Below are 23,957 nucleotides of genomic sequence, written 5' to 3'. Positions count from 1 at the left end.
GTAGTCTTCAGGAATAGTTCTTCAGGCTTCTTGAAGGACATCCCAAAGCTCTTCTTTGGATGTCGGCTGCCTTTTGTTCTTTTCTCCATCAGGATGACCCCACACTGCTTCAGTAATGTTGAGGTCCGGGCTCTGGGGAGGATTCTGTTCATCTGCTGTAAATAGTTTTTTTTTAGGCCTGACACATCTTCTTGTGTCCTCAACTTGTCCAGTTTCCAGAAAAATGGCTTCTTGCTAAATTGTTTGTTATGTGTAGACAACACTGGTTCATCCCTTGAGTTAGGAGCCTTTTTTTGATTCATAGGTCAGAGTTAAGTGAGTTGATAAAGAAAAAACACATTCCTCTGAAAATAGTCAGGTACTATTTTCAGGTAAGGACTGGACTGAAAATGAGTGAAAAAGCAGCCAATGTCCAAAGAAGAACTTTTAAAGACATTCAGAGAACTATTGCTCAAGACCACTTTAAAATATTACAAGGAAGTATGGCTGCTTGGAAGGAAACAGAAAGAAATGATGGCTGGATCAGGAGTTTTGTACAGGGCTGTACGTAAACAAGGTCAAATTTATACATATATACATGTCCACAGACTTAAATACACAAGCATCCATACATGCACACACTTATACGTACACTTACATAATATTAATAGTGAGAAATAAGTGAATAACAACATTTAAGAGGACTTACAGCAGTCATAGCAGTACACATAACAAATTGTACATTATGATTTATTTTATTTTTAATCCACATAATATCAGTCATGTTATCTTAAACACGTTTTTTTGTCATTGGCATTGCTTTTTCAGACTGAATGGCACCAAAACCTGTGGACTATGGTAATTAAAGAGAAATAGATCAAATGTCAGTGTTTTATCAACTGTGATTCATGGCTTTATTTCCAAATGTAATTATTATTCGATAAAGTAACTGTATGTTGAAAGGTTTCTGGAAATATGTGGGCTATTTGAATGGGTGTTATGTTCCTCTTAATGACAAAGTTATACATTCATATCTGCTTGATCCTGCCGTAGCTAAACCCCGCCCTCGGATTTCGTTTCAGTCGGAAATACGTCACATTAGTGAAGAAAAAGATGCTCCAACTCCCCTTGAAATGTGACTTTAGCATTAAGTTGTACTCTGTGGCAAACTTTGGCCACACCTAGATCCTGTCCCACTTCCACAAAAAAAGGCTTTTTTTTTTTTTTTTTTTTTTTTAACATTTTTTTTTCCTCTTCTTTGTGGTGCGTTTGTTTGTGAGTCGGCGAGTCCCGGTGGTGTAACCGGAGAGGGGCCTCAGTGAGAGGGAATGCAGGACTGCAATGGAGCACAATGCAATACAGGTAAAGCCGATATAATTTCCAAATAAATGTCGATTTGTGCCGCTCGGACCCGGCGATTTTCTGACCTGTTGACGGAGGAATATTTTACAAGCGTTTCGATGTGAATTCAAGCTAAAATTCGCGTCTAATTTAATTTAGTTTGGCCATGTCGTATTGATTGTTTTCCCATATCAGGCAAACCCAGGCACCGAGAGTTGCTCTGACTGCAATTACAACTTTATTCAGCCAGGCTCAACTTTTTTTCCCCCCCGGAGGTGGAAAATAAACGGCTGATATTTGTATTTTTCGGGGCAAACGTTCGGCTGTGACTCTGAGCTGTCGCCTCCCCTCATATCGAAGACACAGCCGTTAAATTCCAGTTTAATATTTCTGATATTTTCGCCGTGTTAATGATTAATTTCTTTGTGTGTGTGTCGTGTCGACAGTCTGTTCCCCCGGCTACCAACCCCCACCCATACCAACCACCACATTAGCTAAATAAAATTAAAATTTCTGGCCGTTTGCCTGCCTGAAAATATCAGGAAACTTTTCGACTCGTTCGCCTTTTCAGCAGAAATCGTCGAGCCGCCGCGTCGCCATTCTCCATTTTAAAAAAATTAATTTCACCGACGTGATATTAAAGATTGAAATATTTTTTTCGACAGAGACTAGGTGGAGCAGCAGTTGTGCTGCTTATAATAGGAAGCATATTGATATTATTATCAAATCCCACCCGACATTTTGTCTCCAATGTAATTGGCACAGTTTAAGGAGGAATGCTGATATTGTGTGAAGAGGAAATGTGGAGTCTTTTTGTACTTGAAATAACGAGGATTAGTCCTGTGTTAAACCCAGGAAACATCCAGAGTACAAACAGCGAGGGCAATGTGTGCTGTGCCCGCAATAAAAACTCATTTATTTGGACAGAAATCACCCATGTGTGGCGTGGAGAATATTTGATATTCCAGTGGTGCCTGTATATTTTCTTATATCTCTGTTTAAATATTAATTTATTGCAGCATTGGGAGTTTTTTTTGTTTGTTTGTTTTCCCCAGAGGTGAACTTGTAAGCTTTTTCAATAACAGGATATACCCAAGGTCAATAGTGTTGGCTGTGTGTTTGGATTTTATTTATTTATTTATTGTGCAAAGCAGGAGACATTTTATTATTAATTTTCTTGTTTCCCCCCCCCCTCCTCTTCCTGAAAACTGTTTGTGTGTGTATATATGTATATAGATATTTCTATATCTCTATTTATAGAGACTTAGATCTCTTTCTCTCTATATAGAGATATAGATATAGATATATATCTATATATATATAATCTCACTGCATTATTCTCAGAAATATCACGAGAACTGAGGCAGGCATGGTGCAGATTAAGGGTTTCCATCTTAAATTCCTGTGTGTGTTTGTGTGTGTGTGTGTTCACATTTTAGACAGAGGGCTGCCTCTCACTGCTCAGATTATATTATGTGGCTTTTATTTTCCTGCCTGCCACTAGGCTGGAGCAATGTTTCAGCTGGCCCTCCCCCAGGCCTGAAAAAAGAAAAAAGAAAAAGAATAGACTGGAGCTCTGTAATATCCATACAGCACAGCCATACTGCATAATAGCATGTTTATGAGCCGGTACGCTCGCTTCATGCCAGTATTTATCCAGTAATCTCACTGTAATTACGTTGGAATACGTGCAAACTGCGTCTGCACGCCTCAATGCTGGAATTCTGTCACTTTGTTCTCGTCTCTCTTTGTTTTCCTGCTCATAACTACAGCTTAAAGGATTAATTGATTAGTTAATCACCAGAAAAATGAGCCACGGTGATGGTGGTTGCTGGCTGTGGTTCGTGAAATGGAGCGGATGGGTGAATTTAACTGGTTGTTCCTGTGCATTAGTTAAGTGGGAAGATGCTTTTTTTTTTTTTTAAATTTAAAAAAACATTTTCCATGAAAAGTTTATTGATTATCTGCAATTTTCATAAAAGGTTTAGCAACCTGTCAGCAAAAAGCTCCAAATGATTGGAACATTTTTCTACTTCCGTTTCCTTTATTGATGATAAATTGATCAGATGGTGGACAAACAGCAACTCTGTGTTTAAGAGTTTAATTCTGGACATGTCAAATTAAACTAAAATGGCATTTTACTGGTTATACACAGAAAATTGACAGGATTAGTTGGATGGAAAACTAGTGGGGAAAGCTTTGATAAACATTACAACGATCCCGGAGCAAGAATGTGGAAGTTTTTGGTGTGTTCGGCTCTTAAACTGTGAACTTTACCACACATTGTTTGTTGTTTCCAGTGATTTCCCGGCTTGTGTTTCTTTAAAAAGTATCAAATTCGACGATGAACGAATCAGATGGTGGACAAAAAAGTTCAGAAGTAAAGAGTTTAATGAGCGCTTTGGCAAAAACGAACAAAAGGAAGAAAAAAAAAAACAAATTGATTGTCATCATGTGATTGTCAAATATGAGTTTGATGGTAAATTCACTTGACATTTTTCTGGTTCTACACCGAAAAGTAACAAAAATTGACTGGATTAGTAAGATAGAAAGCTGATCAGGAAGGCTTTTATAAGCAGTTCAACAATCCTGAAGAAAGCCTGTGAAAGTTTTTGGGGTTCGGCCTGTTAAAAAGTGAACTTAACCTCCTCCACATTTTTTTTTTATCGTTTCCATGATTTCCCGGCTCATATTTCTTTGAAAAGTATCAAATTCGACGATAAACGAATCAGACAGTGGACATAAAGTTCAGAAGTGAAGAGCTTAATCGGCAACGTGGCAAAAATAAACAAAATAATACCTTTTTTTTTTTTGTTTGTTTGTTTGATTGTGAAATAATGTAGCATTTTGCTTGTTAAATATTAGTGGGTTAGTTGGATGGAAAATGAGTCAAGAACACTTCCATGAGTAATCTTAGTGTCCTGAAAGCAAGTGAAGTTTAGTGGGGGATGTTTTTGTTCTTCATTTCTTTTCCTGTGTGTCTTGATTTGTCTTTGCCTTGTTATCAGAAAAGTTGGAGCTTTGACCATGAAGTCAGCAAACATGACAAAAATCCCACAGTTGCTGTCACATTTCAGTAAAAATACTTCTCCATGGAGTCAGTGGTGTAATAAACAGTTTTCTTCCTCCTGTCTAACAGTGACCAACCGGAGATCAAATGATTAACACATTCATCGGCTGACACAGAATATACCAGCTACAATTTTACATTGATTTATCATTTCTGAAGCAAAGAATTTTCACGATTTTTGTCCAATTTGAGCTAAAATTACTTAGCCTTGCCTTATAATATCGGTGATTCTTGTTGTTGTTCACATGTGTGAATAAGTTCAGCTCCACCTTGATAACAGACCAACAGAGATGACGTGTTGGAGCGGCTTTTTTAACATGAACTATCTCGCTCCAAATGCGAATTTTCACCTCAATCTTCTTTCAGATTAAACTGAATATTATCATAGATTTGACCAAAAAGCTAAAGAAACGATGCAAATTGAAGTTTTTTTGTGTCCCGTTGATATACGAGAAGATTAGTGAACACATTTTACCGACTTTATACGTTTCTCTGTCGTCAAGTCTTAATTTAAGATTAAGATTTAAGATCTTTTGGCTAATGTTGTCTCTCTAGAGCTCATAAATGACTTTTATGTGTCATAATTTGATCTTTTTTGTTTGTTTACTCTTGTTTAGAGTCCCATTAATGTCTCATATCATTGTCTTCAGGTCTTAACAGCCTTGTAGTCATACTTTTTTGCACAATATATAAAAATACTTTTTATCTCGTCCCACCAGCGTTTTCAGAACAGGCTCAGAGCGGCCTTAAAAAAGATAAAAACTTTATCTTAAAACCCTTTTCAAATACAATGATTGGTTGACATGTCGTATTGAGGATGATAAACCCAAAGAGTAACGCTAATATCATCGGACTCGTAGGAATTCTAAGTTTTATCATAGTGCGGTTGTGATACTTTTAGATATTTGTAATATGACTGTAGTGCATCATCTTACTTTTAATATTCTTATCAACAGGTCACATTGTGTCCAAAGTAAGAAGTAGTTTCTGTGTTATAACGAAGCTGCCTGTAAGACGTGTAAAAGCCTTCAGAATAATTAGTTCAGCGACTCCTCTAACTGAGCTCAGCCTGCTCGTTTGGCGCGTTTCCACTAGCTCGCTTCGGCTCGGCACGCTATTTGCGTGTTTCCACTAGCACTCAGTACCTGCAACCGAGTACACTTTTGGTATCACCTCAGCCCTGGTTCCAAGCGAGCCGAAGCGTTACTAAAACATGACGTCAGCCGACGGCCTTCCACTGATTGGCTGATGAGTGTCGTCACTGGAAGCGTCATAACCGCGCGACGACCTCTGGCTCTCTTCTCTTGCCTTCTGTGCGACAAAAAGGAAATGCGCCATGAGATACTCTGAAAGTTCTTAGTCTGAAACACGTGTTTATTAGTGTTGTAGAACATCTGTAGTGTTGTGGCAGTGTAACATTGAAATTATTTAAAAGTCATTTTCTGATGGGTTGTGTTTTATTGCTCCTTGATGGTCATTTATTTGATCTAAATCGCACATTTAACACGACACACAACAAATCCAGACTTCTGGAGCGAGTTCAGTTAATATGTAATGATTATTGGATGTTTTCGTGCTGATTCATGACCTTAATGTTTTGTATAATTGTGTGAGTTGTGATCTTAAATGTGTCGTATTGTCGGTGTGTGATTATAATGGTGCTGAGATGTTTCCGCGGGGACTCTCCTGTAATTTCAGTGCTTGCAGCTGAATATAGGGTCAGTCTGACCTTGTCTGCAGCTTTCTGCAGTTACATCTTGATAATAGTCCTCTAATACAATCTTAATGTTCCTGCTGGGACTCGGGGAAAGTGACAGTGAGCTCTCCTTGCTTGCTGTTGTTTCTCATTAGTGCTTTTGGTGTTCTGTTTTCCCACAGGGCCTTAAATGTGTCTTCGATACTCCACAGTGACGTAATTAAACACCGTGTCACTGCAGCGTGCACTGTGGGGGCTCTTTTTTACAACGCAGCAGCCATAGTGCTGCTGTGTGACTCTTCTCGTCGCATGTTTATGTTCTTCTGTGACATTTATTCTGAATCTTTCTAAAAATTGATCTAGGCCTGCTGCAGCTGGTCTGCAGAGCTCGGTGGGTGGGGGGAGGGCTGCCTGTGGTGGGTTATGGGTATTGGGAGGATGGGGGAGGGTGTGCCGGGTGGGGTGGGGGTTGTGGATGATCTAAGCAAGAGTGAAAATTTTAGAATATTCTGCATTTAGGCACCAGGCCGTGAGGCGCTGCAGGACGAACAGGAAGGACTGGTTGTTATTGAAAAGCTGCAGTTTAGGAACACACACACCCCTGCTGGGTTTATTCCTCTGCAGAAAGCAGAGGAAAATTCATGATATACATTTTATTTAGTGAATCTTCCGTCAGGAATAGCAGCTGCATGGCCAGCCACACCCTCGGCTTATACACTGGCTCTTTTATTTCATGTGGATAATAAACTGGGGGAATGTGACCTCTGCCTGATTTACGTCTGAACACATAATATGGAAAAAACTTTGTTCAAGCTGCCCTGCCCTGATGCCTCACTTTGAATATGTTAACAGACGAGTTGATAAGCAGAAAATTAATTGTGAAATAATTCTTTCAGTTCAATGATTCATGGAGGAAACCCTCAAAGTTTGTGGAAATTTTGTTGATAAGATACTGTACAATAAAGTTAATAAAGAGATTTAGCCCTTCAAATCGTGAATTTTGAAACCATTCATCGAATGCCTAAAGTCTATAAAAATGTCTTTAAATGACAACATGGTTTAAACATTTTCTGACATTTTCAAACATTAATTCCTTCTAGCTTCTTGATGTGAGAATTTGCTTCTTTTCGTTGCTTAATATCTAAACAGGAACCAGCCACAAGTTTGAATATTGCAATTAACATGATAAGAAAAATTTCTACATTTCCTTTTTGTTGCTGGTCAGTTGTATAGTAAAGTAGTTACATTTATTTTAAAAGTTCCTACATATGTCTAAAACTTTTATTAATAAGGATTAATTTATTTTTTACTTGTTTTTTTTTTTTTTTTTTAATGAAAAATGGTCAGTTTGCCAGATAGGAGCTTAATCTTGATACTTTTTGTGCTCATGTTCCTCAATGTTTTTAGCTATTATAACTATAAAAGTTGCTTCTTTTCTTTGTATGACATCAAATCTTTTTGAGTTTGAGTTGTAGCTACAGAACAAAACATTTTGGTTTCTTAACTTTGAGCTGCAATGTCAGTGTTGATTTATACAGAAAAGAATGAATTGGTAATTGCAGCCTTAAAGTGAGTTATTTGTCTGAAAACATGTCTTAATGGTGGACATGCATTTTACACACCCACACAAAGACAAACCAGAGAAGAACATGACTGTTTGTGGCTTTAGAAGTTGTTTATGCTGGTATCTCAGCGCTGTGAAAAAAAAACCAGCCAGAAACATTATTTTGGCTTCAGTCACATGATGAAAGTGAGATCTTGTTGTAGAAAGGTGGTAACCTGATTAAGATCTAGGGCAGCATTTGATATGTATTGTTTTTTTTCCCCATAAAACCTAAAACATTCCGTGACTTCTACTGAGCGAGTTCACCTGTGTGACCGGTTGACGCTGTGCGTGACATCACCAGCTCGCTTGTTGCTAACACCCCAATCCAGTCATGATTATTTTAACCACACCTCTCCTCTGCTCCACTTCAACTCTCCAAAAGTTTGTCAGCTGATCTTTTTTGTTAATTTTATTCTGTATTTATTTAGTTATTTTTCTTAAATTATTTATAACTGCAGCAATGCGATTTAATTTTGGGGATTAATTAAGTGTAATTGAATTGAATAGGATGGGACTGTCCACAGAATAATTTATTTCTCGCCGTCTAAAGTGTGTCAACCCGCCGTTTCTCCTCGTTATTCACACATGCCAAACAGAGGCGGATCAGCCCTGCATCACTGTGTCCATAAAGTGGCGAGGTTAAACTGTTTGGAGCTCCCCTGGGGAGACCCGTCTCACCTTTTGAAGGCCTCTGATCTGTAAGATAAGAATAACTTTGAGATCAATTTTCCGTTGACGTTCCAGAACTTGGACACGACTCGCGCAGTACTGCGGCTGCCGACCGCATTAGGTGACCTTCTCGTAGCAGTCAGCTCTTTTTGATTGATTGGTTTGATTCCTTTGCCACCAACATTCGGTAGAAATCATATTGCTCCCGAACAGCCCAGAATAAAGTGGACTAAAAGGGAAACGACAGTGGTAACTGAAACTAGTAAGTTTCTGAAGCTCAAGATAAAAACACAAATTGATGGAGAACAAAGAAAATATTACTTACTCAACAAATTATCCCACAATTTAAGTGTAAAGAAGCTGATTAATTAGATCCACGGACGGTTACTCAGTGTAGACTTTGATCATTTGTCATGCCGTTTTTTAATTGTAAATTTTATAGGGGCTTTAGTAAGGTCGTATCTTTATTTTCATGAATCTGTTGGAAGATTGTGAGGAAAACAGCCAATGGAATATCGGCCGACGGTTCAAAACCGAAACACTTTGGATTAAAATAGCTAAGGGTGTGACTCCTTTTTCCACATTCATTGAAGGAGGAACCATGAATCTGCAAATATGGCCCCGCCCACATCTCTGCGTGGTACCAGATGACCCGCCCGCCCTGTTAACTCCGACTCTGTGTACGCCGAGGTCGGCTCTAATGTCGGCGTAATTCAGCCATACATGTTTGAACCAGAGGTCGATTCTCAAGAGCAGGAACCTAAATTATACAAGTATGTTAGTGTTCTCATTTTCTGTTGATAGTCAGCCTAATTTGCTCATGATATGTCAAATAAAACATATTATGCACTTGTTAACAAGGTTGAAAATAAGATTTGTAATGCAGGGGGACTTTATAGTAACATTAAAGAATTTGGCGGGTTTGTGTTGCTCTTTGGCTCCCCCTACAGTTTTGGGAGGTAACACCACTGTCATCAAAACAGATCTCCCTGTGAGCCCTGCACATGAACAGCCATACACATGGATCTGTTGTCATGTTTAAGAGGCCACAAAGACGCCATCAAAAGCGTGTGTCGAGTGACTGTAAAAGCAGAAAGTTGTGAACTGTGGTGTCTCAGTTTCAGGCTCAGGAATGTGCATAACAAAGGCGGTGTACTTCAGAAGGAGTCAGAAGCACAGTTTGAAGGTTCACAAACTTCTCGAGTGTTTCTTTAAGGAAGAAAATCCCCCTCCCGTTTAAAAGCAATGATCTGTTTGCGAAACAGTCCCCTGAGTTATTAAGCTCTCCATTTTCTTGTGCCAACAATGATTCTGTGGTGGCTGCTCAGATATTTGAGGTTAAGCTGCTTGTAATAAATAGTTGGTAGTGATCTGAGATGCATTATGAAAACAAGTCAAACCTCAGATGGTGGTAAACTGTAGAGCTGTTGATGAAAATATTCAAAAAAATAAAAGAATGATTGATTTATTTGCAGGTTATCTGTCCATGTGCTGTAATTGATCAGTTAAAGAGTTAAAACTGGGTGGCAGGAGATCATTTTTAAACAACATGCTGATATTTGGATGTTAGAAGGACTAAACAGCAGCTTTGTAACGACTGCCTTGAATCCGTTTCGATTTGTGTCGGTTAGAAATATTTGTTTAATATTTCAGGTTTTTTGCAGCTTGTATGTTGCACCCGTGGGGCTGCGGATTACGTTTCATGCAAAGCTTCTGTTTTTCTTTTTTTCTTTACTGGCTTTGAGATGCAAAGAGGAGATCTCAGAGTAGCAGACTCTGCATGATGGATTCGGTATCAGCCAACAGCAGCATTTCCATGGCTGCAGCGGTGTCAGTGCTGAGCTGTAAATGCAATGCTGTTATGTCACAAAAAACTGCATCTGTGCTTTTCCCTCTTCGTATCTTCCTGCTGTTTTTAAAGATTTATGGCTTCAGTAGGAGCCGAGGAAACGTCAAAATCTGTTGTGGTCCTTCCCCAGGATTTGTTGATAGGAATAAAAGAAATGGTGTAGCGCAGGATGGGATGAGGCTGCTGTGGTGTGAGGTTGCCTGTACCTGCTTCTATGGTTACCTGGTTACCTTTTCATTTGTTTGAATAAAAATGGATCAAAACGAAGGGAAGAGACTGAGACAGGAGAGGAGAAAGAAAAGAGACGTTATCTGGAGAAATTTAACTGCAAACAAGATGGTCACATTCAAAATGACCTTTTTAGGAGTTTTAAAGAATTAAAATCCAACAATTGTTTTGGTCCCAATTGTTAAACTAAAACTAACAAAGAACTTTAAAAAACAAACGAACGAGAACAAGTCTCAGGCATGTTGTTTTTTATAAGCTATAGTTTGAAATTTGTGAATTAAAAACAGGACGCTGAAGAGTCTCTTCACACAAAAGAAAGCCTCAGTGCAAGCAAGATCTACCGTGTAAACATGACCGTGACCCCTGATTACCCAGAATTCAGCATGGTTGTAAGATAAGTATGTGTGTTTTTCTGTGTGGACAACTTCAAGAAAATGTATCCATAGCAGATTTGATCATTTCTACTCATTCAAGTCTCCTTTTTTGCTTCTTTTTCTTTATTCTTTTTAAAATATGCCTTCGGAGCCGTTGTAATGGAAACTTTCCTCTATGTTTACATGTATTGTGCTGTAGGCCAAAAGTTACTGTGTCTCCATCTGAGAATGTAATAGTTGGGACTTTGGTTGTCATTTATACCGGAGCAAAGTGCTGCTTTAGCTAAACCTCACTCTCAGTCTTAACAAAAATAACTTGAACTGAAACTTTGAGCTGTACTTAATGTCATGTGGCAGCTTAGAAGCAAAATGGCAGAAATGATCCCAACATGGAAAAAGCTGACATTATGTTATATTTCCAGTTAAGCTTTTGTTTTTTGATAAAATGCCCTTATTTTTGTCCTCCATGTTAAGTTTCCAGTTAATCAGGTGACTGATGGCTCACCTTTTCTGTGGATTTTGCAGTAACTAACTAATGTGTGTTGTATATCTGCAATCTGCTGACTAGAGACCTGGTTCAGGATTCAAAATGGCAGCTGATCATCCCTCTGACAGGCAGATACTATCATTTAAGTCGTGTTTTTTAAGCATTTGGTTTTTCGGCATTAAGAAAAGTTACCTTCATTTCTTTTTCCCCTGGTTGTGACACTTCCTCAAACAGAGCAGTGAAATCAAAGCAGCCCAGACAGTGTCGGCTTTCAGATGTATACCCACTCGAGGTGTGCTCGATTTGTTGTTCAGAGGTGTTTACGCCCACAAACATCGTGCAGGTGCTGCTTGTGAGGTAAGACGAACCGAGTGCTCCTCATCGAGCTGAATATAAACGCACAGGAAGCTTCATGCCAACTGATCTGCAGGTTCAATAAAGACAAACTCGAAATGAGATCTTTTTTTTTTTTTTTTTTTCTGCCATTTTGGCGACAAAAAGAAGGACGAGTTTCTACTGAAAGCCGATGTCGGAGCATCATTTTAAAGGGAATGAATAGTTTATTAATGCACAATAAGCTGCTAATTTTAAAGAGCTGTAAGTAATGATGCACAAGTTGTGCTTTTAATCTTGGGGCAAACAGTAGTTTCAGTTGAAGGCTCCAGTTACTTCTACTAAACTTGCAAATAAACTTTGAAAAAGCAGCAACTTTATGCGAGTGAAGCCTTTAATTTAAACCCAAAATGGTGGACGTGACGAAGGCAAAAAAATCCCTCCACAATCCACAGATATTCACCAGGTCGCCAGAGGGGGATAAAAAAAAAAGGGAAGTTTTCACATTTGAAAGCTTGATTAAGAATTTATTTAATATATTTTCTATTAATATACAACTTAAAACAACAACTGCACCCATTTGAAAGTTAAAATTAGAGTTTATTTTGAAGAAGCTGCATTATTTGAATTGTACAAATATAAAATGTGCTAAATATATTAAAGAAAACTCGTTGGTTCATGTTAGATCTACATATCGCACATTAATCTATCTGTCCACCATGCTAACTGCACCCTGCACTCTTGTAGAAGGTTGAGATCCAAAAGCAAAAAGGGAGCCACACATAATGGGCCGTGTATACTCTCGCAGCAGTGTGTCGCAGTGAGCTTGTCGCAGACATGACGCAGTTAATTTTGATTTATGCCCAATTTTGAAGCGCGGTCTGCGCTATGTTAATTCCACGCTACAACGTAAGAGGGACAATCACGAACAAGCTAGGATTGTGGGTGTGGTGGGTGGCGTGTTTCTCTTCCGGTTACGGAGGTCATTCAACAACAATGGCGACTGGACGAATGCGCACTTTGATTGAGATGCAGCTGATCGATCTAGAAATAGAAGAAATATTGCTACTACTGGAGCTGGCAGAGAGGCGAAAGAATCGTCACGGTTAGCCGGTTAGCAAACCGGAAATACGCATAGTGTAGAGCGGATGTAGAGTTGACCAATCAGAGGCCTCCTTTCTCTCCTCCCTGCGACGATATCTGCGGCACTGTCTGCGGTGAGTTACAATTTTGGGGAGGTGCACCAGAGTGTCTGCGGAAGGGGGGGGGCATGTCTGCGTTAACTGCGACACACACGCAGACGACCTGGATTCCGACCATCAACGGCCCTTAAGTGTTTCTGTGTTGCAGTGAAAAGTGCAAACTTCCTGCAGCGTTCCAAATAAACAGAAGGTGCCAGTAAAGGCTACGAACACCAGGCAAACCTCTCTAAGGCCGGTTTTGCCAGAGCTGAAAGAGCAGCGACTGAAGAGGTGAAGAGGCAGCACCTAAAATGACTACAAATATGGCGGGTCATGCGGTCGAAAAACCAGCTCCAGACAAAAAGACGGCTGTCGGTAGCGAGGGTAAATTAGAGAGATTTATTGACAATTGGCTTGAATTGGATTCCATTTTGACTTATATTTAACTTGTTTATTCTCAGTTTAAAGTGCCTGTTTACAGTTCAGCTTTTTAAATTATGTTTAAGAATGAATGTAGGATGCCTCACACATGAATTAAAGTAGCATTCTTCTTTTGAGGCCAGCCTGTCGCACTGCTCTGATAAAATTCAGATTTTATAACCTCTGCATCATCAAAATCAGCATTCAGGTAATTTAAAGACAACGTCTGTGCAGTGAATTCAGCTGAACTTGTGTGTAATCAATCTCCCACATAGGAAGTTAGAAGCAGCTGAGTGTATAGAAGGTTTTCTCACACAGTCAATAACTGGATTCAGCTCCTGTGCATGTACTGGGACAAGGACGGTGGTCCAGTTAGATGCCCAGGCTGAGCTGTAACCACAGTTCGATTGTACTGAGACGGCGTGTTCTCTGGAAGCTGATGGCGTTTCTGCACTCACTGCCTGTATATGTCAGAGCTGGTAAACACACCCATCTTCGGAGCTAAAACGAATAAATCTTTGATAAATTTTGGAGTTTGGGAGATAGCGTTTCCATGTCAAAACCAAGTGCAGGAAAAGATAAAGACCAACCACAAGACTGACTGCTCAGCTGCTTCTTTTTTTTTACCAACATATATGCATTTTGCTTAAGTTTTCTAATAATTGGATGGCGACACAGTGTTATGTATCCTGTGTTGTTCATCTGAGGTTGTATTTACCTCGGTGTGAGACCCGGTGAGGACCAGATGAATCTTGTCATCATGCCCTGATATGTAAAATCTTGAATCTGTCTTTTTCCACGGCTTGACATTATTGGATGTGACTCAGTGTTTCGCTGTAGAGATCCAGAGAAATGCTGTGTCTCTTCAGTGTGAATGACACCAGGCTGAAACGAACCCGAATTATCCTCTGAATTGTCAAGGCGAGGCGATTAAAAATGAGCAACAGGAAACAGTTTAAACTGACCTGTAAATTATTTGTGACGTTTAGATTTACACTAATTTACAAGTTGTTTCCTCCACATTAGAGATGCTGGATGATAAACCAAAGCTAATGAGTTTTGGACAGCTTTCTTAGAAGTGTGTGGCCTCCTCACTGAAATTAAAACAACAGATTCATATCAGGAAAAATTACCTTTCAGCTGTTTGTGTTATCTGGAAGGAGAGGCAGGTGATTCAGCTCATGCAGGCTCACACACGCTCACACAGTGTTTAGGCTGTTTGCAGCATCATGTTTTGGGCTTTTTGTGAGACCGGATTCGGAAGTTATTTTTAGTCAAAATGAGCGGTTGTAAAGCCGCTTTTGCTCTTCTTCAACCGTCAAAGGAGTTAATTTTTAGCATTTCCTCTCTTAGTGGGTTAATATATTACAGTATTTTTCTCTGAATGCAGTTTTTACTTGTGAAAATGGAAGATGGTGCAATGTCATCATCAGAGGTGTTGATGCAAGAGGTGAATTCTGCAGAATTTATGGTCAAACACGCCCTCAAACACACAGAGAGGGCACAGTGACACAGAAGTCTTTCATCTTAACTCCATTGTTCTCATCACTGAGCTATTCTCCCAGAGCCGTGTCTGAATATAGAAATATACATTTTAAAATGACTCTACCCTGTAGAGTGTGCTTTTATTGGCGTCAAAAATATCTCAACATGCCATTTTGGGGATTTTCTGCGTATGAACCTGAACACAGCCACAGTATTTCTTCTGAAATTTGACATGAGGCAGGTTTACGTTGACAGCATCAATAGTCATTTCAGTTAAAAGAAGGGCTTTATGTAAAATGAGTGCAACCATTACAGTCTTTGCAGGGCTTGTAGTGATGGTTCATTTGCAGACCTGGTCCCTGGTGAGGCTTTTATGGGAAACCTGGGAAAAAAAACAAGCTAAATAACTCAAACACAGAGCAACATTACCAAGACCCCTAAACCAAGAAGCGACGAAAGGAGAAAACGAATAAACCAGTATATCACTGGGTGCTGTGTACATCTCAATGCTTTCAAGTTTATTATTTTCATTTGCGTCAGACAAATGTTCCAAATCCGAAGAAAAAGGATTGTCCACATGTCTTATACCTCGCTGGTTTACAGTCTTTTTGTGGTTCATTTTCCTGGCGAGCTGTGGAGCCATAATCACATTCAAAAATCTGCTTTATAAATTAAGCAATTCTAAATCATCAATGCTTGATAATGGATACTTTTCTCCTCAGTTGTGCTATTTTATTGGCTAAAAGTGTTTTGTTTAATGAAATCAGAAGCTGATCGATTGACATAGAATGGTTAAAGGACAAGACCGTTTTTTTGACATTGGGCCCTTGATTTCACATTATAACGTGATGTTCTACTCACCCCTGCTTGTTGTTGGTAATTTGGAGCTGTTCCGAAGATATTCGAGAGGCGTCTGGCTGCTCTCTTGAGATATTCGGCCATGAAACTGTTTCCTATGGGCAACGTTATACAGGCACAAACTACGCTGTTTATAATGTATTAATTACTGTACACTAGCACTGATAACGTGGAGGTGCGTCGCTTACTTAAAAAAATCCAGGTTACTGTAATTTTGAATTTTTGTCGTAAAGTCTGTGTGTGTTTGTCTGTGGGCTGTCTGTGGTAGTAGCACGATGATGACGTCAGTAACACCCACTTTACGACAAAAATTCAAAATTACAGTAACCCAGATTTTTTTAAGTAAGCGACGCACCTCCACGTTATCAGTGCTAGTGTACAGTAATTAATAAATTATAAACAGCATAGTTTGTGCCTGTATAACGTTGCCCATAGGAAACAGTTTCATGGCCGAATAGCTCAAGAGAGCAGCCAGACGCCTCTCGAATATCTTCGGAACAGCTCCAAATTACCAACAACAAGCAGGGGTGAGTAGAACATCACGTTATAATGTGAAATCAAGGGCCCAATGTCAAAAAAACGGTCTTGTCCTTTAAGGAATGGTGAATGGTTTTATGCTTTGGACAGTTTCCAACAGGAGCCTGAAATTTTAGTTGGGAATCCAAAATATTTGAGCTAATCTACAGTTTCACTTTTTCTCTGATCAGTTAAAACTGTGAAAGCATCACACACACTTTGCTACTGATTGTAAATCACATTCAGTCAGTTTTTGTACAAAAGTTAGTCTTTTGTCAAGAATATGCTTGCTTTTTGATCACTGGTTCTGAAAAGCGGAAAAGGGAAAGGAAAAAATATAAAAAGTGAAATATTGTGTTGTCCCAGGCTGCTCATACTCATCCTCCTCTCCTCACATTTATGAATCATTGATGGTACAATTCAAACAGCTCTCATCTCGGCTGCTACTCAGATACGTCCGGGTCATTTCACTCAGTAAGGAAGGAAAAATTGACCCTTGCTGTACATGTTTACGTTGAAAAGATATTTTCAAGACCTTTTTACCTCTGCCGACCCTTTGACTCCACATCCGGTTAAATTTGGCCCTACATTGACCCTACCTGTCACCTTCGTGTTGGGGCATGTAAACTAGGGCTGAACGATATGGACAAAATTTCATATCTCGATATTCATGCCAGATATCTCGATTACGATATGACTACGGGTTCGGTGAAAACCAAGCATTTTTCAGAAAAATAAAAACATCATAAAACATCATAAAAAAGAGTGCAGTTTTATTGATTAATTTTCGCCAAGCACGACCTGCACAACACCTCGCTCTAGTCGACATCATCCTTTCTAAATCCAAAATACCTCCAAATAATGGAGGATGATTTATGTTTTGGCACAAAATTAGATTCTGCACTGCCACCGGCCAAATTATCTTCCGCGCTCATGTCACTTTTCTTTCGTTTCTTTCGTTTTGATTTCGCCGTGAATTCCCCGTGAATAGCCGCTTTCGGACTGGAGGAACCTTTGGCAGTTCTAATAACCTTTTAATTCGCAGGGCCGTTTTCTCCCGTGTTCGGACATACAGAACTCGGGGCTATCTCCCTCAGTTCCTATAACTATTTAGCTCCTTCTCCGAGGTCGGGTCTTTTCATGGTTCTATAGAACGATCTGAGGGAGGTGTGTGGTGGTCGGTAGCTACGCCCCATGTCATGCTATCACGGCTGAAATGTTTCCTCATAAGACACAGACAGAACCGGCGGGTGTTTAATAAGTTAAACTTACACTGGTCTCATTTGTCTGCAGCGCTCTGCTCTCCTTTCTTCCTTCATGAAATGAAAAAGTATCGTCTCCTGACTCTCTCTGTGAGCTCTTCCAGCCTCGATATTAGACGCCTGATGGTCGTCCATGATTAATCGTCCATGATCGTCCATGATTAATATCACCATCATGCAGACCATGAAAACGGTGGCCTCCCCGCTCTCCATATTATCGTGGTGTTTTTTCTTCTCTAATTACTTTTACGGGTTTTGTTTTGTGTTTGAATGTGGCGCTAAACGGCTAACGGCTAACACGTCACTGAAGCAGACGGCTGCGCGCGCCGCATCAGTCCCTATCAGGTCCCGACTCATGTGCGAATGCAGACTGAAACAGTTCCGCTGGGGAAGGATAGTTATCAGAACGAAATTCGAGTAGGACAGTTCTGATAACTGCGTTCCTGTAACTACTCTGTGCGTCTCAGTCTACTTCTCCCTCACTCCCACCCTCCTATGTTTGTCATTGGTTGGCTTCAGCTGTCGATCCACAGCAAGCGTGAAATAAGCTTTGTGGTTGGCTGGCGGTGGGGTGCGTTCAAGCGCAATCTTAAAAGTAATGTTTATGGTGACTGCCGGAGCTGTATAAGCAGGGCGAGCGCGGGGGAAATATATCGTTTATATCGTTGCTTTTTCGAAATTACTTTCTTGAATGTTCATATCTCGATATAGATACGATAACGATATATCGTTCAGCCCTAATGTAAACATGTCTCCATAATGTTTGAGGACTAGCATAAACAACCCCCCGAAGGAACACCAGGCAGCCATGATAAACACGCATATCGGTGCTTAAAAGCAAGTATATTTATGGCTTTAAGCTACTGTGAAATTCCATGAGAAGTTAAAGAGCAGTGGCCCTACGATAGAACCTTGTGGTATGCCCATTTTGCTATTTAAAAAAAAGTAGCTGTCATTGCTTTGATTTTGACGCGTTGTTCCCAACATTCCTGGTACGATTTAAACTGTTTAAGAACTTGTAAATGGCTACATGAATGTTTACTGTGGCCACAATGATGTCTGAAAAAAAACAGAGAGTTCAGGACGAGCTCAGAAAGAAATATCGCGCTCCCAGTTTTTGACGTTTGCTCAGACATTTTACTCAGGAGCTTCAAACTCTTTTAACAGGTTTATATACTTATCTGTGGTCAACCTGCAGAGCTCAGTTGATGCGGAAGCGTCAAACTGCCTGTTAACTCTTCCTCATCAGCTCTCCGGTCTTCCTCTCTTTCAGTGGTTGGGTGCTCCCTCCTGCCAGCGAGGCAGCTACGCCTTCTACAAGTCGGTGAGCAGCAGAGCTCAGCCCGACGGGCCGGTCCAGGTGTGGAAGCTCGGGGAGTTTTACTTCATCCGCTGTGGCCCGCAGGATCCTGTGTGCATCGCTGAGGTGAGATACCAGAGTTACCACCTGACATGTTTTTGTTCACTCGCTCTGCTGTCATTGGGATGTTTTAGATCAAATGTTCATATGATTCTCCAGGAGGTCATAATACTTGGATGTTTTAGAGGAATGTTTCTAAATCCCTGAGGTTCAGTTAATTCAGGTGCTGACTAATAGCTTAAGTGGAGAATTTTCATGAGGTGCTCCATCATTTAGAGCTACAAATGATGAGTTGTTCAATAGTGTTGAAGGAACAACAACATGTCAACAACAACATGTTCGCAGTGTCTGGTCATCGATTTCTGAAACCAAGAGCAACATTTGTCTGTGCATTTGTTGCTAAGTCACACATTATTGTCCAAAAGTCTTGAGCCACCCTTCATTTCTTTTTGTAGTTACAGGAAAACAGCAAGTCGCCTTTAAATAGTCTGCAGGAATAGTTCTCCAGGCTCCTTGAAGGACATCCCAAAGCTCTTCTTTGGATGTCGGCTGCCTTTTGTTCCGTTCTCTGTCAGGATGATCCCACACTGCTTCAGTAATGTTGAGGTCCGGGCTCTGGGGAGGATTCATCCCTTCATAAGACCTGTTGCCACTGATTTTCAGTCCACTTCATTTGGCATAGCTCAGCCTTTTCTCCCTGTTTCCCTTCCTTAAGAATTTTTGGCAGCCACCCTTCCATGGAGCCCATTTCTGGTGAGGCTTGGGCCAACAGTAGATGGATCAGCTGAAGGTCCAGACGCATCTCTCAGGTCCTGTGTCAGGTCTTTGCTGGATTTTTTCCTCTTTCTTAAGGACATCACTTTCAGATCCTGTTCATCTGCTGTAGATAGTTCTTTAGGCCTGACACTTCTTCTTTTATCCTCCACTTGTCCAGTTTCCTCAAATATTTTAAGGACACACTGCACACCATGCTGAGATATGCCAAGTTTTCAGCTAATAGCTCTTTGGGAATCACCTTGTCGGAGTAAAAATTAGCATCTGTCAAACTGTGTTATCTTTGGTGTTTTTCATAGATGCAACTAAAGAAATGGGAACCAATGATGTTTCGTTGTGACAGGCTGCTGGTAACAAATCGTGTAAAGATACAATTTAAAACTGGTTCTTTGCTAAGTTGTCTGTTATGTGTAGACACAACACTGGTTCATCTCTTGAGTTAGGAGCTTTTTTTCTACTTGAATGATTCATAGGTCAGAGTTAAGTGAGTTAATAAAGAAAAAACACATTCCTCTGAAAATGGTCAGGTACAAGGACTGGACTGAAAAATGAGTGAAAAAGCAGAAAATGTCCAAAGAAAAACTTTGAAAGACCTTCAGAAAGCCTGGAGAGCTATTGCTCAAGACCACTTTAAAAGATTAAAACAAAGTCTGGCTGCTTGGAAGGAAACCTAAAGAAATGAGGCCTGGATCAGGAGTTTTCTGTAGGATTTAGTTTGACATAAGGAGGAATACATACAGAGACAGTAGGGATTTGGAGACAGTCTTGACCCGACCAACCAAACTATATATGTCAGACAAACATCCGTCTGTATACTGAATATTAAATGCTCCAATAACAGTATTAAGACATGACACTTGACATCTATCGGTGAAGTTTGCTCTCTGGAAAATTAATATATCACTCGGCCCATTTCTGCTAGCACATGGAGAAGGTGAACGTTTGTTTGCCTCCTGGCTCCAGCTACCACTCCTCTGTCGCTGTCTCTGGATGTTTAAAAGTGTCCACCATTGCCTGGGACTCTTGTTATTTTCCCCGTTTAACCAGCTTTAGTGCAACAGTTGTTGCACGTCGGGCTCCCCACGAACAAACCCCCCTTCCCTATCCACCTGTCAGCCCGTTAGGAGCACTTTACTCCCCTCTCCTTTTCCATGTTTTAAAGATGATTCGGCTCAAATGGTGCGACAAGCTTTAACATTGTAGTTTATTGTAAACTTTAGGGAGGAGAATTTTACATGGAACATCTACAAAAAAAAAACCACAGGGACCAAGAAAGCGTTGAGCCACTTAGAATCACAGACAGCCTATTTGTAAGTATGCAGATGCTACACATGCTGCTCAGGCTCTACATATATTTCAGTGTAATAAGAGAATGAAACAATTTACAACAACAACAACAAAAAATATTTTTCTTTTTTATATTTTTCTGTGAACATGAACCTCAAATTAGCATCTGATTTGAAATGGAATGAAAAACTTTTGGCCGTTTCAAGCAAACTGTTTTTTCAAGAGATAACGTGTTGTGATTTTATGAGACTGATTTTCTTGGACTGAAGCTGATCTCTAAGTCATGACAGAACATCATGTGCTAATAGGAGCATTTACCGTGACACATGCTGACGGCGTCACTCTGAAGTCAATAGCCCCTTTCACACTGAGGAATAACCCGCGTTTAATTCGCAAATTTAGCGTGTCCGCTGTTCCTTTCACACTGACGATCCGGGCTGGCGTGTCGACTCGCCATTTGACCCGCGTCGGACCCTAGTCTTTTTGCCGAGTTTGATGTGAAAGCAATTGACGCAGGATGGACGTGAGCGTGGCGTGGCGTGAGTAGTTTAAAAGACAGAATGGACAGCTGATTCAGAACAACAGCGACAGATGAGGACAAGTTTCACTTCAAGTTTTACTCTGTTTTACTTCAAGTTCGAGACATTTTTGAAGATGGCCTACTGGGGAGACAAGGAGGTCCGCGAGCTCCTCAGCCTCCGAGCAGAGGACGTTATTTACCGCCACATGTCGGGGACGGTGAAAGATGGACCTCTGCTGGAAGGGCTGGCGAGAAAGATGGGAGAGCGCGGTTTCCCACGCAGCAAGACGCAGGTGACCAACAAACTGAAAGCCATGAGAAAGAAGTTCCACGCGGTTAATGACCACAACGGCAGGAGTGGCAGAGGGCGATTTCCTCAACTTGGAGATTATAGTGCTCTCCGCATATGGTCACAATGTGGCGGCATCCCACGTTGTGACCATCCACACCCTGTAAAATAACATCTCCATGAACTGCATATACAATTGCAAAAACAAGTCCTCAAGGTGTCCCGCCATCGTTGGTTTGAAAAATTTGATGCAGACAGGTGTATTTAACCCTACCTCCGACGCATGGCTTGTGCCTACGTCAATAGCCGCTTTCGGACAGACCGTTCTAAGAAAGTAGTTATCAGAACTACCCTCCTCGAATTTCGTTCTGATAACTATCCTTCCCCAGCGGAACTGTTTCAGTCTGTATTCGCATATGAGTCGGGACCTGATAGGGACTGATGCGCCGCGCGCAGCCGTCTGCTTCAGTGACGTGTTAGCCGTTAGCCGTTTAGCGCTACATTCAAACACAAAACAAAACGGTAAAAGTAAGGAGAGTAGAAAAAACACCACCAAGAAGCTAATATGGAGAGCGGGGAGGCCACCGTGTTCATGGTCTGCATGATGGTGATATTAATCATGGACAATCACATCAGGCGTCTAATATCGAGGCTGGAAAAGCTCACAGAGAGTTTTTCATTTCATGAAGGAAGAAAGGAGAGCAGAGCGCTGCAGACAAATGAGACCAGTGTAAGTTTAACTTATTAAACACGCGCCGGTTGTGTCTGTGTCATATGAGGAGACATTTCAGCCGTGATGGAATTACATGGGGCTACCGACCACCACACACCTCCCTTAGATTAGTTCTATAGAACCATGAAAAGACCCGACCTCGGAGAAGGAGCTAAATAGTTATAGGAACTAAGGGAGAAAGCCCCGAGTTCCTGTATGTCCGAACACGGGAGAAAACGGCCCCGCGGATTAAAAGGTTATTAGAACTGCCAAAGGTTCCTACAGTCCGAAAGCGGCTATTGTACACGCCCAGCGTTTTATGTGTTTCGTGTGACGCTCTGCCACTAGGCAACGCCCCCTGAACTCGGCTTCAGGCGACACGGGTCACCCTGAAGGCGGTAGCATGGTTGCCGCGTCTGTCACGGCGGTGGCGGACCGTGACGTCAAAATGACGTTTCAGGCCTGGCGCTTCCCTTGAAAAGACGGCGCAGCGCGTTGTCGTGCACCAGTCGATTTTTGTAACTTGGCGGCGCCGAGCACAACGAACCGGATGGACCGATGTGAGACCAGGCTCAGTCAGGAGGTGCGTTTGTACAGGCACCTGTATGAAACTGCAGTGAAACAGCACAGGGAGCACGTAAACTCCCCAAACTGGTGCACAGAGATGGGCAGAACTTTGGGGAAAGAGGGAGAGTTCTGTAAGAATGTGTGGAGGAAGCTACGGGACAGATACCTGAAGGCAAAGAAGAGGGCAGAGACTCTGTTGATGCCGGGGGCTTCAAACCTTCACCTCTTTTAACTGAATTAAAAAATTAAAATGATCCGAAAACTGCAGCAGTATCATTAATTACAGTATTCTTGCTCTTGACAGCGGCATTGTTTTCTTCTCCACTTTCGTGGTTGTAGAGTAGAGGTAACCTTCACGTAGCAGCGCCACCTCTGTGACGGAGAAAATTGCAACTACTGGCGCGCAACGACTTGCGCCACTATATAGGGTCCTATGGCGGGCACGAACTCGTGACGTCATCAACACCGCTCGCGCGAGCAGACGCGGCAACCATGCTAGAGCCTTGACACGCCAAGCGTTCACATTGCTCGACGCGGGACGAAGTGGCAATTTGGACCCGCTAAGGTAGCGGGTCGCAGTGTGAAAGGGGTTAATGAAAGAAGGATCCACACAAACTCAGCATGTTTGATTAATTCCTACCAAAGCTCAGGACAGTATGATGAAAACAAAACCTAAAGAAGATTCATTTCAAAACTTGTTCTTTTCTCTTTATATGAAAAAGGAAGTCAAGTATTTTCTCTGTATTGTGGTTCCGGTTGAAGAGAAAAATGATCCATCACACATGTCTTTTCTTTTAATCTGATTTAGTTAGCACCTTCTATGGTTCTTTACCTGCTACAGTCATGTGATCAGTCACCAGGACGTAATTTAAAGAAATGATAAAAGAAATGTGTTATTATTTATTGAACAAAAACTAAGTTAAAGGACATTAAAAATGGGAAAAACATCTTTCTGTTTTTTTTTTTTTCAATGTCCTGAAAGTTTTCTGCAGGTTTTTCACTTTTTTTCCCCCCCCATCATTTGATACACAATGATATGTTTATTATAGCTTCTTAAGAGTAAGAACAACCTGCTCAGTAAGACTTAATAAAAG

The 23,957-nt window shown here is 40.9% G+C and overlaps 1 protein-coding gene across 3 annotated transcripts in view; it reads left to right on the top strand.

Annotated features, from left to right (window-relative positions):
- The first annotated feature begins 1,084 nt into the window (after positions 1–1,084).
- Positions 1,085–23,957, top strand: part of LOC142401268 (uncharacterized) — a 51,293-nt gene continuing 28,420 nt past the window's right edge. For 2 of the 3 annotated variants that reach the window (XM_075486616.1, XM_075486615.1), the window contains exons 1-2: positions 1,086–1,341; positions 18,628–18,780. In XM_075486616.1, coding sequence (XP_075342731.1) covers positions 1,321–1,341; positions 18,628–18,780 — 174 coding nt within the window. In that variant the 5' untranslated portion in view covers positions 1,086–1,320. Of the gene's footprint in view, positions 1,342–18,627; positions 18,781–23,957 lie in introns of all 3 variants that reach the window. The other variant, XM_075486614.1, reaches the window with a different exon arrangement.

The sequence above is a fragment of the Odontesthes bonariensis genome, chromosome 16 (assembly GCF_027942865.1).
Source record: "Odontesthes bonariensis isolate fOdoBon6 chromosome 16, fOdoBon6.hap1, whole genome shotgun sequence".
NCBI classification, from domain to species: Eukaryota; Metazoa; Chordata; class Actinopteri; order Atheriniformes; family Atherinopsidae; genus Odontesthes; species Odontesthes bonariensis.
Note: the sequence above shows the minus strand (reverse complement) of the source record. Positions and strands in the feature narration are given on the sequence as shown.